The sequence below is a fragment of the Macaca fascicularis genome, chromosome 3, assembly GCF_037993035.2.
Source record: "Macaca fascicularis isolate 582-1 chromosome 3, T2T-MFA8v1.1".
NCBI lineage: Eukaryota > Metazoa > Chordata > Mammalia > Primates > Cercopithecidae > Macaca > Macaca fascicularis.
This window is the reverse complement of record NC_088377.1, coordinates 86,883,240-86,900,839: the sequence shown is the minus strand read 5'-3', so window position 1 is coordinate 86,900,839 and position 17,600 is coordinate 86,883,240. Positions and strand designations below refer to the sequence as shown.

At 42.2% G+C, this 17,600-nt stretch overlaps 1 protein-coding gene and 1 pseudogene across 20 annotated transcripts in view; both read left to right on the top strand.

The window, feature by feature from the left end:
• The window catches only part of HECW1 (HECT, C2 and WW domain containing E3 ubiquitin protein ligase 1), a 464,113-nt gene that overhangs the window by 265,815 nt on the left and 180,698 nt on the right, over nucleotides 1-17,600 (top strand). For 2 of the 20 annotated variants that reach the window (XM_074035191.1, XM_005549729.5), the window contains exon 1: nucleotides 9,284-9,451. The exons of the other annotated variants lie outside the window; for them this stretch is intronic. In XM_074035191.1, coding sequence (XP_073891292.1) covers nucleotides 9,407-9,451 — 45 coding nt within the window. In that variant the 5' untranslated portion in view covers nucleotides 9,284-9,406. Of the gene's footprint in view, nucleotides 1-9,283; nucleotides 9,452-17,600 lie in introns of those variants that run through there. 20 annotated transcript variants of the gene reach the window in all.
• On the top strand, nucleotides 13,181-14,971 carry LOC135969763 (charged multivesicular body protein 4a pseudogene; annotated as a pseudogene).

Genomic DNA, 17,600 nt, shown 5'->3' with positions numbered 1-17,600 from the left:
ACACACAACAGCCATGATTTCTGATCAAGCCTTTATTTCTCGTAAGCATATTTAACCCAGAATATAGTGGCATGTTATTCATAAATGTGTCTCCTGCAAAAGTCCCTTCAGGTTTTGATCAGACTAAAGCAGCGGGGACATTTGTACACTTGCTTTTTGGGCAAGGCATCATCATATGGACTTGCCCTTCTAGAACAGAAAGAAAGGGAAGGGATTGGGCATCCTCTCTCTAGATAACTTACCCCGGCCCTGCTTACAATCTCTAACCTCTCAAAGAGGCATCTTGGACGTTTAGAGTCTATCCTAGCCCAACCTTAAGGAATCTGTGCAGTTTTAGGGGAAGAGGTCCAGACCTCACACTAAAGAGGCATTCTGGGGTCTCCATTCTGGAGATACTGTTTTCTGAAACACCTTTCCCAGCAGCCATGGTTCAGCTGCCATAGTGCAGGGGTGGGTGGTTTACATCCTTCCTTTCTGGACTCTAAGAAGCAAAACACCAAATCACATTCTGTGATCCTCAATAGTTGGTTCTAAACCTTCTCTCCAAGTTGCATTTTCTGTAGAAACGACATTAGAAGAAATTTATGGAAAGTGGAAATGGAAATCCTAATGGAAAGTGGAAATCCTTTCTATGTTTGTAAGAGCCACATTCTGAAATTGGGGTCAGGACATCTATGAAGCACTGGTGTTTCATGGACACATTTGCACATGCTCCTAGAGAATGGATCAAAGGCACTCATCAGATAAACAGGGTTCATGGCTCCAGAAAGATAATGGACTTCTGTCATAGGAAATATCAATGTCACTCTTTGCTGACATAAAGAAAAAATTTAGGGCCAGGCGCAGTGGCTCACACCTGAAATCCCAGCACTTTGGGAGGCCAAGGCAGGCAGATTACCTGAGATCAGGAGTTCGAGACCAGCCTGACCAACATGGAGAAACCCCATCTCTACTAAAAATACAAAATTAGCCGGGTGTGGTGGCATGTGCCTGTAATCCCAGCTAGTCAGGAGGCTGAGGCAGGAGAATCGCTTGAACTTAGGAGGCGGAGGTTGCAGTGAGCCAAGATCGTGCCATTGCACTCCAGCCTGGGCTACAAGAGTGAGTGAAACTCTGTCTCAAAAAAAATAAAATAAAATAAAGAGACAATTTGACAGTCTTGGTACGGTTAAAAGTCTACCTTTGCCCTTTTGGGAGAGAACACCTTAATCTTTGGCAGCACTATGAAAGCTGGAATGTTCTTACTTACTACCTAGGCATTTACTACGTGACCTAGAAATTGTGAATGAACACATCAAAATAAATATATTCATATGACGAGTCTTGACATGAATATATCCAGTGACCTAGAAAAAAGAGGACATGAAAATTGAATGGAGACGTCTTAAACAAAAGGCTTTTCTCTTCTTTCTCTGCAGCAGGGTCCAAATGTTGACTTCTCAGGGATTAGAGGCAAGGAGCTTAGCACAGAATAGACAAAAGGAAATGTTAACTTTCCCTAAAACAAAACAAAATGGATGAGTTCACAGGTGAGGTCTTTCAAATGATGGAAGGATAGATAAATCTGATACAGCTTAAGCTTTTAAGAGCAAAATGAACTAATTATATCATTAAAGAAAAGACAAGCCATCTGAAAAATGGGCCAGAACCTAAAGTCGGTTTTTAGCGGGGGAAACGCAATGACCAATAAACACACAAAAGATGTTCCATCAAGAGAATGAGAAGACAAATTACAGACTGGAAGAAAATATTTGCAAAATACATATTTGATAAAGGGCTAGCATTCACAACGTACCAAGAACTCATGAAAGTCAACAATGAGAAAGCAAACAAGCCAATTTTTAAAAAGGGGGCGAAAGACCAGGATAGATATCTCACCAAAGATATACGAATGGAAAATTAGCATATGAAAAGATGCCCAACACAAAATTCTGTCAAGGATATGGAGCAACAGGAACTCTTATTCATTGCTGGTGGAAATGCAAAGTGGTACAGCTACTTTGGAAGACAGTTTGCTTGTTTATTACAAAACTAAACATACCCTTACCATATGATTCAGCAATCTCGCTCCTTGGTACTTACCCAAAAGAGTTGAAAACTTATGTCCATACAAACATCTGCACATGTTTACAGCAGCTCTATCCATAATTGTCAAAACTTGGAGGCATCTTGGAAGCAAGATATCCTTCAGCAGGCAAGCAGATAAATTGTGCTACATCCAAACAATGGATTATTATTCAGTACTAAAAAAAAATGAGCTGCCAAGCTATAAAAAGACCTGAAGAAATCTTAGCTGCATATTACTAAGTGAAAGAAGCCAATCTGAAAGGCTACATAATTTTACAATTCATCTATATGACCTTCCAAACATAAGGAGACAGTAAAAAAGATCAGTGGTTGTGAAGATTTAGTGGGGAGGGAGGGATGTATAGGAGGAGCACAAAGGATTTTTAGGGCAGTGAAACTCTTCTGTATGATACTATGATGGTGGCAACATATTATTACACATTTTTCAAAACCCACAGAATATACAACACGAAGAGTAACCTCTGATGGAAAGTATGCACTTGGGTAATAACGATGTGCCAGGGTAGGCTCATCAAGTGTGACAAACATACCACTCTTGAGTGGAACATTGGTAGTGGGGGAGGCTGTGCATGTGTGGGGATAGGGCATATATGGGAATGCTGTGCTTTCTGCTCAGTTTTACTGTGGACCTAAAACTGCTATAAAATAAACGAAAGGCTATTTTTTAAAATGCTCCAATCAGAAAGCAAAAATTCAAAAGTTTTACGGTACCCAGGGATGATGAGAGAGTGGGAAAAGCACGTGTACAATATTGGGCCCATTTTTTTCAAGGCAGTTTAGCAAAATTTATCGAATTTATCAAAATTTCTCTTGGGCATATTTGCAAAAGCTATTTGGGATATATAGACAAAATTATTCATCACTGCATTGTGGGAACAGCAACCACAGGAAAGTCAGTGTCTCCATTAGGGAGACTGGATAATACACCCCAAGGGCAAGAGCAGCAGGGGAGCAGATAGCGATTACGGGGAAAGGTTCTCAATACATTTTTTGCTGATGGTGGATTTTGTTTTGTTTTCTTTTGAGACAGAGTTTCATTCTTTTTTTTTTTTTTTTTTTTTTTTTTTTTTGAGACGGAGTCTCGCTCTGTCACCCAGGCTGGAGTGCGGTGGCCGGATCTCTGCTCACTGCAAGCTCCGCCTCCCGGGTTTACGCCATTCTCCTGGCTCAGCCTCCCGAGTAGCTGGGACTACAGGCGCCCGCCACCTCGCCCGGCTAGTTTTTGTACTTTTTTAGTAGAGACGGGGTTTCACCGTGTTAGCCAGGATGGTCTCGATCTCCTGACCTCGTGATCCGCCCGTCTCGGCCTCCCAAAGTGCTGGGATTACAGGCTTGAGCCACCGCGCCCGGCCGAGACAGAGTTTCATTCTTGTTGCCCAGGCTGGAGTGCAATGGCACAATCTTGGCTCACTGCAACCTCCTCCTCCCTGGTTCAAGTGATTCTCCTGCTTCAACCTCCTGAGTAGCTGGGATTACAGGTGACCACCACCACGACCAGCTAATTTTTTTGCATTTTTAGTAGAGATGGGGTTTCACCATGTTGGCCAGTCTGGTCTCGAACTTCTGACCTCAGGTGATCCACCCATCTTGGCCTCCCAAAGTGCTGGGATTACAGGCGTGAGCCACCGAGCCCGGCCTCAGTATGTTTTATGAAGTGCAAAAGCAAGGCTCAGAGCAGTGCTTTTAATATTACCCCATTGATGTAGTTTTTAATTAATAGTTAGAAAAATTATTTCTAGGAAAGGATAACAAGAAATGAGTAACAGTGACTACCTTTGAGGATTATGTGGAGGTGGGGTGTGCAGGATCTCACTTATTCTGTGCCTTTTCTTTTTCATCTGTTTATATTTACTAACAAAGAGTCATGTTCCTTTTTTAAACTTGTTTATGTTTTCTAACAATAGATTTCTTTTCTAAAAAATATCACAGGTATTATCCAAATAGTGGGATTGTGGGTTTTTGTGTTTTCTCTGTTAACTATTTTAACATCTATAATTTTTTTAATTTTTTTTTTACAAGGAAAAAGCTCATTATCTTTTTAAAAATATTCTCTTTTCTCTCTTCTCATGACTGGTCTGGCTTTATCTAGATGCTCTAACTTGTAGTGTCACAATTTAGTCCTTGATGCAAAGGGAAAGAATGTTGGCATGTGCTAATATAAGAGTGCTAAAACAGTTGCCACATCCCTCCTTTTCCAGAGCAGGGATCAGACATCCATCAAGTGATATAGATGCCTGTTTAGTCTACCCATCAACCCCACAGCCATTCCTATGGGAATAATAAACAGAAAAGACAAAACCAATCAATACTGAACCCCATGATTTAATTAAAACCAGAGACGAAGACAGTGCTCAGGCCAGAAATGGAGAGGAATTTCTGATGATTATAATGTTGTTAAGATGCCCGAAACCTGCAGCAGGAAGAGATGGAGGCAAAGCAGACTGAGGGCACTGGGAGTCGCTGCAGGCATCACAGTGAACTCTGCGGTGCTGCCAGTGGACTTCAGTGTCGTTCTGCCTTTTCCTTTTTTTTTTTCTTTTTGAGATAGAGTCTCCCTCTGTCGCCCAGGCTGGAGTGCAGTGGCTTGATCTGGGCTCACTGCAACCTCTGCCTCTTGGGTTCAAGTGATTCTCCTACCTGAATTTTGTATTTTAGTCAAGACGGGGTTTCTCTGTTGGCCAGGCTCGTCTCAAACTCCTGATCTCAAGTGATCCTCCTGCCTTGGCCTCCCAAAGTGCTGGGATTACAGGCATACGCCACCATGCCCGGTTCCTTCCTTCTTCTTTCTTTCTTTTCCCTGTCTCATTCTGAAAAAAGAATCTCGCTGTTTTGTTTTGTTTTGTTTTGTTTTTAAGCTTATTTTTTTCTTTGCGTGTACCTACAAATACAAATTTGAGTAAACTGTGCCTTCTAATGGCTGGGCATAGTAGATTTACATGGTTATTTTTGTGGTTTTTTTTAAATTTTTAATTGTGGTAAAATATACATAACAAAATTTACCATCATAACCATTTTTCAGCATATAGAGCTCAGTGACACTGCATGCATTCACATTGTTGTCCAACCATCATCACCATCCATCTCCAGAACTTTTCATCTTCCCAAACTGAAATTCGTCCCCATTAAACACCAACTCCTCATTCCCCCCATCCTCAGAGCCCTTGGCAGCCACCATCCTACTTCCTGTCTCTAGGAATTTGACCACACTAGGCACCTCATGTAGGAGGAATCATACAGTGTTTGCCCTTTTGTTCCTGGCTTATTTCAGTGAACATAATATCTTCAAGGTTCAACCATGTTGCCGCGTGTGCCAGAATTTCCTCCCTTTTTAAGTCTGAATAGTATTCCCTACTATGTATATGCTCTATTTTGATTATCCATTCCTCTGTAGGAGGATCCACGGGTTGCTTGATATAGGTATTCCTTGGAGGAAACGCCACTGGTTATTTGGTCAGGAAAATTATTTGTTGTTACATTCTTTGCATTGAAATAAGTTATCACTCATTTCATATAAAAAGTATTCTGCGGTTCAAATAAAAAGAAACACTAAGAAAATTCATAGAGATTGGCTTCTTTTGAAATAAATTCAATGTAAAGAAATTCTAGAAAATTACACCTGTTCTCTACATGATTCAAGAGAACATTGTATCTTTGAAACTTTCTAGGAGAGCAATGAATGGTAAGAAGGGCAGTAAGGAGATAATGGGTCCAACCTTTTGACCAACAGTCACAGGTATGTGACTTAGAGACCATGGGAAAAGGAATTACTGAATTAGAAGACAAACTGAAAAAAAATCATCCCCAACCCAGTGGAAACAGAAGATGAAAACAGAACTTTTTAAAACCCAGAAATCTAATTTATGAACAATAGATGTTTCTAAAAAATAACATACAGAAATATAATAACCAATGAAAAAAAGATGAAAACATTTTTATCTAAAAAAATACCTAATTAAAATTGAAATTCCTCATATTTCAGATAGCTGGAATTGATATAATAAAATATATATGTAGGTTCATAGTGGAAAATTTAGTAGACACATAAATAAGAAAAAACAATAATAATCCAATACACAGCAAGCTTCCAGAACTACACAGTCCTTCTCACCATTCTTTGCTCTAATAAAGTTTTAAAAATAAAATGTTCTCTTGAATCATGTTGAGAACAATCTGAAATTTCCTAAAATTTCCTTCAGTTTCTTACATTGAATTTACTCCAAAAGGAGCCAAGGGGTTTCTGGAGGAAGAATTTTTGAACTGAAGAATGCTATAAACAAACAGAAGAAACTGTTGGACGCCTGGAAAATAGCAAAAGCCAAGAAAATTTGAATGTTCTCTTCACAGCACAAAGATGTGCTTGGTAAGATGTCTATTTAAAGGGAAAAAAAAAATTGTTCTCTACCATACCAGTTGTCAGTGATGTGTGACTATGCCGAATACAGACATTCTCAAGCATGTAAAAACAGAGAAATTGCCCACATGTCAAAGATACGATTTCAGGATTGAGAAAATTGTGGATGGCAGAAACCGGTAGTGAATAAGGAAACTAGTTACTTATAAAGAGATATGCTAAAATGATTGCAAGGATGTATTACTATTTTATTACTTAAATATATATTGTATGGCTTATTATACCAATTAGCTAAATGAAAAATAATAAAGAGGTATTCTGTAACACTTGTTTTTTAAAAAAGCTCCAGGCCAAGCACAGTGGCTCACACCAATAATCCCAGCAGTTTGGGAGGCTAAGGTGGGGGCAAATCACTTGAGCCCAGGAGTTCAAGACCAGCCTGGGCAACGTGGCAAAACCCTGTCTCTACAAAAACTACAAAAATTAACCAGGCATGGTAGCATGTGCCTGTAATCCCAGTTACTGGAGGGACTATGGCGAGAGGATTGCTTGAGCCCTGGAGGTCAAAGCTGCAGTGAACCATGATCGTGCCACTGTACTCCAGCCTAGGTGACAGACGAGATCCTTCTCAAAAAAAAAAAGAAGGAAAAAAAAGCTGTTTAAAAATCAAGACTTGCCATGGTAAAGATAACATTTGAATGAAAAAGGCAGTATAATTACTGGTTGAGGTGCATATATAATCATATATTTGTACATACACATATATATACACACATACATATATATACACACACTATTTTATTTGTTTTTATATGAGCTTGATCATCTCCATATAACCCAATAAACCAAACATATACTCACCTATTACAATACTTAACCATGAAACACTAGAGTTTTTAGAATTAAAATTAGGACCAAAATAAGCGTGTAAGATGTCACCAACTCTAACATTTAAAAAGTAAAACAGTACATGTTCCTTGGGAATACATACAAACAAAAGAAAAATGTCACCGTAATAATCTCACCACGCAAGGAGCCTCAGGAAGCTGCAGAAAGGACGGGCTTTTTGATTATCTCTGACTGCAGAGCCAGCAATTAAAATAAGTGTAGCAAGTCTCCCTGGGATGGGGGTAGCCAGCCAGACTCTCAGCTATGCGGATTCTGCAGGCCATCGGGCACCATGCTCTTTACTCAGTAGGTGCCTGTGAGTTGGCAAAAGTCTAGCTGATTATATCCTGGTTTTTAAATCTTAAATGGCCACTCAAAAAAACTGTTTTTATTAACATTTCACTGAAGGATAAAAAATTTCAAATATAGCTCAGCGCAGTGGCTTACACTTATAATCCCAGCACTTTGGGAGGCCTAGGCAAGTGGATCACTTGAGGTCAGGAGTTCTAGATCAGCCTGGCCAACATGGTGGAGCCATCTCCAGATGGAGCCTGGCCATCTCCACCAAAAATATAAAAAATTAGCTGGGCATGGTGGCGGGCGCCTGTATTCCTAGCTACTCGGGAGGCTGAGGCAGAAGAATCACTTGAACCCAGGAGGTGGAGGTTGCAGTGAGCCAAGATTGTGCCATTGCACTCCAGCCTGGGTGACAGAGCGAGACTCTGTCTCAAAAAAAAGACATTTCAAATATAAAGATCTTGATTTCAGAGTTGTAACTTTCAGCTCCAGCATTCAATTTAGTGGTCACACTCTGGGGGAAAAAAAACACTTTTCTTCAGGTAAAAGCCTTGAGAAAAAGTAAATTCTTACTTCCCAAGGATCTCACAGAGCCAAGTAAAGTTAGTGTGACTTGTAAGCAGGTAAATGAATGTAGCACAGAGGCATTCGGGCAGGTCAGAGATGCCTAGACTGTGCTCTTCCCATCCCTGGCCTCACCCAACACCGTGAGACCCAGGCTAGGGAGGAACGCAGCCCAGGCCCATCACCTCCCCATACCAACTGCATTTTCTTTTCTTTTTTTTTTTTTTTTTTTTTTTTTTTGAGACGGGGTCTCCCTCTGTCGCCCAGGCTGGAGTGCAGTGGCACGATCTCCACTCACCGCAAGCTCCGCCTCCCGGGTTTACGCCATTCTCCTGCCTCAGCCTCCCGAGTAGCTGGGACTACAGAAGCCCACCACCGCACCCGGCTAATTTTTGTATTTTTAGTGGAGATGGGGTTTCACCGTGTTAGTCAGGATGGTCTCGATCTCCTGACCTCGTAATCCTCCCGTCTCGACCTCCCAAAGTGCTGGGATTACAGGCGTGAGCCACCGCGCCCGGCCGACCAACTGCATTTTCAAGCCTGTTCTGAAGGCAGAATGTTCTGCTCTCAGTGCTTTTTACCCTTCTTGCTCTGTGAGGACAGGGAAGTTCAGGTTGATGAACAAGTGGATTAACTATGATCAACTCATTTCTTTTGCTTCAAAACACACGGTAAGACTAATCCAAGGAGCAAAGCCCTCAAAATGCGCTTACTCAAGAGTTTGTGGTTCACTGTGACCTCACCCTGCCCCCTCACAATAATTAATCTTAGGTTCTAGTAGACCATTAGATCCCACTTCTTTCAACCATCTAAACTAGGTGAAAGTGTCCCTGGATTTAAGGTGCTGTAGCTTAAGACAGGATTGGTGCTTTTAGATCAGGGGTTTTCTCCAGTGGGCTGTTTCCTGAAAGAGTCCAAAAAATTAGAATCAAATCCTTGCATATGAATGCACAGAAATAACATTTTGTTTCTCTTTGTGAGTTTTTCCTATGTTACTTACAGCAAAGATGGCAGAAGCCCTTAAGTTAATGAAGTCCCCAGGCATGTTGCCAGGGTGTAAAGGCCCTTATCTGTGCTCTCTGCCAATGGGAAGTCGGAATTATCAAGCAGCCCTTGGATCAAAGGGAAGTCTGATCCTGGGGACTTTCTTATGCCTCCCCCAGAGCTATGGATAATTTCCCTGCCTGCATTCTTCACTGCAACTATCTTTTATGAGAAATGGCTGCTCTGGCAGAACCCAAAGATGACTGCATTTCCAAGGAGGTTAGTAGACCCTCAGCATTAATGCTCAGTTTATGGGTACAATGTAGTTATACATCCAAATCTATACATTTACACATAGTCACTAATAGATAGTTGCTGTTTTAAAGAGTTGAGTTTAATTGGAAACTACTTAATTTTATCGGCCAAGTATATAATATGTATATATGTGTGTTACACTTTCAGATTTTAAAAAAAGCTTGCTTGCTTAAAATTGTCAACATTAAATTTTTGTAATCTAGTTATTCTAATCTAATCGTTTTCTTTGTAGACCGTTCATTTCTAGAAATTTCTAAGTCTCTTTAGTTTGCCTTTTATTAAGCACTTAGAGAGCCAATATGAGGTGATTTTGCTCTCCTGTGTGCACAGTGACTACTGGATGAGGAGAGAGGAGAGGACTTGTCAGGAATAGGATTATTCAAGAACAGGAGAATCTGACTTTTCAGAGACCAGCCTGTAACAAAGAGCTATCTAGAACAATCACATGGTTTCTGAGCGGAGCTCTCTCAGATAACTTGCCTTAGAAAGATTCTGCATTGTCCTCTCAGACGTCTCAAATTCACATGGTTAAAACCCTTTGCACTTTCAGCCAGACGCGGCAGCTCCAGCACTTTGGGAGGCCAAGGCAGGTGGATCACTTGAGGTCAGGAGTTCGAGACCAGCCTGGCCAACATAGTGAAACCCCATCTCTACTAAAAACACAAAAAAAGTAGCTGAGTGTGGTGGTACGCACCTGTAATCCCAGCTACTCGGGAGGCTGAGGCACGAGAATAGCTTGAACCCAGGAGGCAGAGGTTGCAGTGAACCGAGATTGTGCCACTACACTCCAGCCTGAGCAACAGAGTGAGACTGTCTCAAAAAACAAACAAAATAAAAAACTCTTTGCACTTTGAACAGGAAAGAAAATAAGGACAACCTACATTCCAGGCATAGAACATGGGGTGGTTATTTCTTATGGGGGGGTCGGTGTGCCCTTGCTCACACAAGCACTGTGTTGGACTAATAGGCATAGGAAGTTAAGAGCATGACTGAAATAAAACAAAACTCATCGCTCTCACCTGGCAAAACCCCACCCTCGTTAAACTTAATTCTCCGTCCACTCTTTGCTTGCATCCAGGCAGCATAAGAGTGTTCCTTTAATCTTATGACCACAGATCTCAAGCTCCCTTCAAAGCTCACTCCCAGAAGCACTGCGCCTCTGTGTGTGGAGAGAAGGCTGCTTTACACTTTCATTTTCCTCACACCTAGAGTGCACTTCCCTCTCTCACCCAGAGTGAAGGCAATCAGAACACACCCAGCCTGCCTGCACACACACTCCTATGCTGTGCCTCCTTCCAGTGACAACTGTCTCAGGCCAGCCTCTCCATTTGCACGTGGGATCCCATCCCATCTTGTCTTTAAGCACCCTTGATCCTGAAAGTAGCTGCTCCTTCTCCTGCGTATTCCACTCTCCTCTCCGCTCCATCCCATTACATAATAATTCCGCTCAGAACTCTCCAGAGGCTTTTTCACCATCATTCCTGCTGCTCTGCCCTTGCCTGACACTGCCTCCTTCTTTTCTACCTAATTCCAGCCTCAAGGGTCCTCTTTCTGACCCTTGAATACAGCAAGATGGTTCTTCCCTCAGAGCCCTTGCACTTCAGGGTTCTCTGCTTGGGACAATTACCCCAAATAAATAATTCACTCCCTCCCCACATTTAGATCTTTTTCCCAAATGTCACCTCCTGGGAGAGGCCTTCCATAACCACCCTATCTAAACTATTCTCCACACAGGTCTTTATTTTCTCCAATCACTATTTTCATTCATGGTGCTCGTGTTGTAATTGTGTTTGCCTCCCTCCCAGAGGGCAGCCTCCAGGGGCAGGGATGTACCTGCCTGTCCTCTTCAGGGCTATTCCTTATCACCCACCAGAGCAGTACCCGACACAGCAGACGGCCCATAAAACATTTGTATCCAACAAACATGGGTTATTCCCTGGCTCGGCCACTTAATAACTTGGTGGCCTTGGGCCTCAATTTCTTTTTTGTTGAGACAAGGTCTCATTCTGTAGCCCAGGCTAGAAATCAGTGGTGTTGTCAGGTTCACTGCAACTTTGACCTCCTGTACTCAAGCAATACCCCTGACTCAGCCTCCTGAGTAGCTAGGACTACAGGCACATGCCACCGCACCTGGCTAATATTTAAAACTTTTTAAAAATTTTTGTAGAGATGAAGTCTTGCTTTGTTGCCCAGGCTGGTCTCTAACTCCTGGGCTCAAGTGATCCTCCTGCCTTGTCCTCCCAAAGTGCTGGGATTACAGGAGTGAGCCACTGTGCCCAGCCTCTTTGAGTTTCTTTTGCTCAACATTACTTTTGTAGGATTAATCCATGTCGTGCTGTAGTTTTTCATTCTTTTGTGTGACTGTACCAGTTTATTCTACTGTTGATGGACGTTTGGGTTTAGTGTTGCTGCTATGAATATTTTTATACATTTTTTTGTGAATATATGTGATTTTTTCCCCCTAGATGAAGTTTTGCTCTTGTTACCGAGGCTAGGGTGCAATGGTGCTATCTCGGCTCACTGTAACCTCCGCCTCCTGGGTTCAAGCGATTCTCCTGCCTCAGCCTCCGAGTAGCTGGGATTACAGGTGCCCACCACCATGCTCGGATAATTTTTTGTATTTTTAGTAGAGACATGGTTTCACCTTGTTGGCCAGCTTTGTCTCAAACTCCTGACCTCAGGTGATCCACCTGCCTCAACCTCCTGAAGTGCTGGGATTACAGGCATGAGCCACCAGGCCTGGCCAATATATGTGACTTTTGTTGGGTATATAATTAGGGTGAAATTATTAGTTCATGGTTTATGCATATAATTTTTAATAGATTCTGCTAAAGTTTTACAAAGTGGTTTTACAAATTTACACTTCCACCAGCAGTATATGAGAGCTCCAGTTGCTCCACATCCTTGTCAATACTTGATATTGTCTTTTTATTTTTAGTTGTGAAAGGGTGTGTAGTAGTATTGCAGTGTAGTTTTAATTTGTATCTTCCTGATGATTAATGAAGCTGAACATTTTCTCGTGTTAGGGACCCCAGATTTATTGGCCATTGGATTCCTGCTTTTGTGAAGGGTTTGCAAAATCTTTTGTCCTTTTTTCCCACTGGGCTGTTTACTTTTTTCACGTTAATTTGTAGTTCTTTGTATATTCTGGATATAGTTCTTTGTTATGCATCTTCTACCTGTGGATGGCATTTTAGAAACTTGGTGCTATGGTGAATTAAAGTTCTTACTTTGAGACCATCACCCTCCCAGGAGCAAGGCGGAAGTCTGGAGGACGCCGAGGGGCGGAGGCGGGATAGGCGAGCTCCCGATGAGTGGTCTCGGCAGGCTCTTCGGGGAGGGTAAGAAGGAGAAAGGGGGCCGGGCGCGGTGGCTCAAGCCTGTAATCCCAGCACTTTGGGAGGCCGAGACGGGCGGATCACGAGGTCAGGAGATCGAGACCATCCTGGCGAACACGGTGAAACCCCGTCTCTACTAAAGAAATACAAAAAACTAGCCGGGCGAGGTGGCGGGCGCCTGTAGTCCCAGCTACTCTGGAGGCTGAGGCAGGAGAATGGCGTGAACCCGGGAGGCGGAGCTTGCAGTGAGCTGAGATCCGGCCACTGCACTCCAGCCTGGGCTACAGAGCGAGACTCCGTCTCAAAAAAAAAAAAAAAAAAAAAAAAAAAAAAAAAAAAAAAAAAAAAAAAGAAGGAGAAAGGGCCAACCCCTGAAGAAGCAATACAGAAACTGAAGGAGACAGAGAAGATACTGATCAAGAAACAGGAATTTTTGGAGCAGAAGATTCAACAGGAGCTACAAACAGCCAAGAAGTATGGGACCAAGAATAAGAGAGCTGCCCTACAGGCTTTGCGGAGGAAGAAAAGATTCGAACAGCAGCTGGCACAAACTGACGGGACATTATCCACCCTGGAGTTTCAGCGTGAGGCCATTGAGAATGCCACCACCAATGCAGAAGTCCTTCGTACCATGGAGCTTGCTGCCCAAGGCATGAAGAAAGCCTACCAGGACATGGACATTGACAAGGTAGATGAACTGATGACTGACATCATAGAACAACAGGAGGTGGCCCAGCAGATCTCAGATGCCATTTCTCGGCCTATGGGCTTTGGAGATGATGTGGATGAGGATGAACTGCTGGAGGAGCTAGAGTTGCTGGAACAGGAGGAATTGGCCCAGGAGTTGTTAAGTGTGGGCGACAAGGAGGAAGAACCCCCAGTCAAATTGCCTGGTGTACCTTCTACTCATCTGCCGGCAGAGCCAGCTCCCAAAGCGGATGAAGATGAAGAAGCACTAAAGCAGTTGGCTGAGTGGGTATCCTGATAAATCTGGGCTTGTCTTCCTAATGCTACCTTTGTTGGTCCTTTTTTCCTTAAGTGCCAAATGCTGCGCTAAAGGAGAATAACTTTTTGGGGAAGTCCTGCTGAGGGTGGTAGTATGATCCTGCCTGAAAAAAGGGTCTCTTGCCCTCCCAGCCCTGGCTCAACTCTGAAGAAGATCTTGCTACAGAAGGAGCCCTTGGGCTCCCTTCTCTTTGATAGCAGTTATAATGCCCTTGTTCCCAATAAAACTGGGCAGATGGAAAAAATAAATAAATAAATAAATAAATAAATAAAGTTCTTACTTTTATTTATTTATTTACTTCTTTGAGACAAGAGTCGTGCTCTGTTACCAAAGCTGGAGGGCAATGGCTTGATCACAGCTCACTGCAACCTTGAACTCCTGGGCTCAAGCAATTCTCCCACCTCTGCCTCCTGAGTAGCTAGGACTACAGGCACATACTACCATGCACGGCTAATTTTGTTTTGTTTTGTTTTGTTTTTTGGGTTTTTTTTGAGATGGAGGCTTGCTCTGTCACCCAGGCTGGAGTGCAGTGGTGCGATCTCCACTCACTGCAACCTCCACCTCCCGGGTGATTCTCCTGTCTCCTGTCTCAACCTCCCAAGTAGCTGGGATTACAGGCATGTGCCACCACACCCAGCTAATTTTTGTATTTTCAGTACAGACAGAGTTTCACCATGTTGGCCAGTCTGGTCACAAATTCTTGACCTCAGGTGATCTGCCTGCCTTGGCCTCACAGAGTGCTGGGATTATAGGCGTGAGCCACCATACCTGGCTGATAATTAAAAAAAAAAAAATTTTATAAATGGGGTTTCACTATGTTGCCCAGGCTGGTCTCAAACTCCTGGCCTCAAGCAATCCTCCTGCCTTGGCCTCCCAGAGTGCTATGATTACAGGTGTGAGTCACCACACCCAGCCGAGCCTCAAATACAGGATTTATAATGGTATGGATAGATGATAAAAATAGAAGCCCCTTCAGAGGACTGTGGAAACTGTGTCTGAGGATGCGGTGAAGCAATGCCGTGATGCTGTCAGCACTTGCCCCACATGGGATAACTACCCGGTAAAAGTTAATTAGTACTGTTTGTGAGCCTTTCTATAATGTTTCTCTCTGGGACTACTCCAGCTCTCTGGTTACAAAAATACATAGATTTCAACATCATGGAGAAGTCAAAGGCATATTTGGACAACATACAGAAAACTGGAAAGTGCAAAAAATAATGAGTTACTGCCTATAAGCAGGAGCTTCATTCCTCATTCAAGATGTTTCTTTTAAAGGAATTTACTGACCCTAGAATAGTATCTGTGAGAGGAATAGACAGTGGATCTATCCCACCAGATGGAAGGATGGATGTGGGGGGAGGGGCTGGATAAACAAGTAAACTGAGTGGGTGGATTGCTCATAGTTCAAAATGATGATTGAAATGTGGATTTACTATTATTTTACTTTAAGTTCTGGGATACATGTGCTAAACATGCAGGTTAACATAGGTATACCTGTGTCATGGTGGTTTGCTGCACCCATCAACACGTCGTCTAGGTTTTAAGCCCCACATGTATTAGGTGTTTGTCCTAATGCTCTCCCTCTTCTTGCCCCCCACCACCCAATAGGCCCTGGTGTGTGATGTTCCTCTCCCTGTGCCCGTGTGTTCTCATTGTTCAACTCCCACTTATGAGTGAGAACATGTGGTGTTTAGTTTTCTGTTCCTGTGTTAGTTTACTGAGAACGATGGCTTTCAGCTTCATCCATGTACCTGCAAAGGACATGAACTCATTCTTTTTTATGGTTGCATAGTATTCCATGGTATATGTGTGCCACATTTTCTTTATCCAGTCTATCATTGATGGGTATTTGGGTTGGTTCCAAATCTTTGCTATTGTAAATCGTGCTACAATAAACATACATGCACGTGTGTCTTTATAGTAACATGATTTATAATCCTTTGGGTATATACCCAGTAATGGGATTGCTGGGTAAAATGGTATTTCTGGTTCTAGATCCTTGAGGAATTGCCACACTGTCTTCCACAATGGTTGAACTAATTTACACCACCACCACCAGTGTAAATTAGTTTCTCCACAGACTCACCAGCATCTGTTGTTTCCTGACTTTTTAATAATTGCCATTCTGACTGGCATGAAATGGTATCTCATTGTGGTTTTGATTTGCATTTCTCTAATGACCAGTGATGATGAGCTTTTTTTCATGTTTGTTGGCCACATAAATATCTTCTTCTGAGAAGCATCTGTTTATATCCTTTGCCCACTTTTTGATAGGGTTTTCTTGTAAATTTGTTTAAATTCCTTGTAGATTCTGTATATTAGCAAATATTTCTAAGAAAATGCAGTTGACCCTTGAACAACACAGGAGTTTAGGGCTCCCAATCCCCCATGCAGTCAAACATTTGTGTATAACTTTTGACTCCCCCAAAACTTAACCACTAACACCCTGTTGTTAACTAGAAGCCTTACCAGTAACATAAACAGTGATTAACATATTTTATATGTTATATGTATTATATACCATATTCTTACAATAAAGTAAACTAGAGAAAAAATATTAAGAAAGTCATAAGGAAGAGAAAATATATTTGCTAGTCATTAAGTGGAAGTGTATGATAACAAAGGTTTTCATCTTTGTCATTACATTGAGTAGACTGAGGAGGAGGAGGATGAAGAGGAGGAGTTGGTCTTGCTGTCTCTGAGGTGGTGGTTTGTCTGCAAGTTTTTTCAAATTGTTGCAAACTCCAAAATTTTTTCAAATATATTTATTGAAAAAAATTCATGTATAAGTAGACTCACACAGTTCAAACCCATGTTATTCAAGAGTCAACTGTAATTTGATGAGAATCACTATTGGTTACTTCCAGAGCACAAGTGAGTGTTGTTTTTGGGGTTCTCCACCTATCCCCTGGAAATGCAGAAGAAGGTAGGTGTGAAGTTCTTGGATTCTGACCAGTATTTAATGAAAGATTAACTCACTCATCCCATGATCCAGCAACCTGTGGGTAGCAGGGAGCTCCAGAGACACCTCTGGAGGGAATGTGGCAGCTGCTGCTGGAAGACAGAGCCCCAAGATGGTGGTGTGCCTGGGGCTGGCAGCAAGCCCATCCTTAGACCTTAGAGAGCTTCTCCTAAGTATCCGTGTGGCATGTCCCAGGACAAAAGATGTTACATTAGCAAGAAAAAATACCTTTGCCTAAAACTTACATTTATTTTTAGATGGGAATACAACTTAGAAATTTTAAAGCAAGTCACTGAGGGGGAAAACGTTTGCCTTTAAAAAAAAAATCATTTTCTAGGCGTCTTTTCATTGAGTGAGGAGTAAATATTATCATGTTTTCGCCGTTACATTCACATGGATGAGCCATGTCCATTCTTCTTTAGATTATCCCTCAAAATTGCTCATCTATTCAGTGAGAGGGAGTGGGTGGCTAGAAAGAGCTCTATGCAAAATGTAGCCCTTGTCTTCACTAAGCAGACTGTCTGACCCAGATGGAATAGCAACCGACACACTTCCTGGGATTTCATTTACCCAAAGGCTTTGCAGTCGTGTGGTTTCATCGCTGTTTTAAAAAAGTAGAATCAAAGCAGTTTTTCCCTCCAACCTCATATGCTTAGATGCAAAGAGCTAACTCTTATCACTCCTGCATCCTTAATTGGACTTGGTGATAAAGGCCAAAACCCAGGTCTGGAAGGACAGTAATTATAAGGAGTTACATAATTTGTAAGAAAAAGATCCTGAATTCAAAGAAATGGGTTCAGCCAAAGG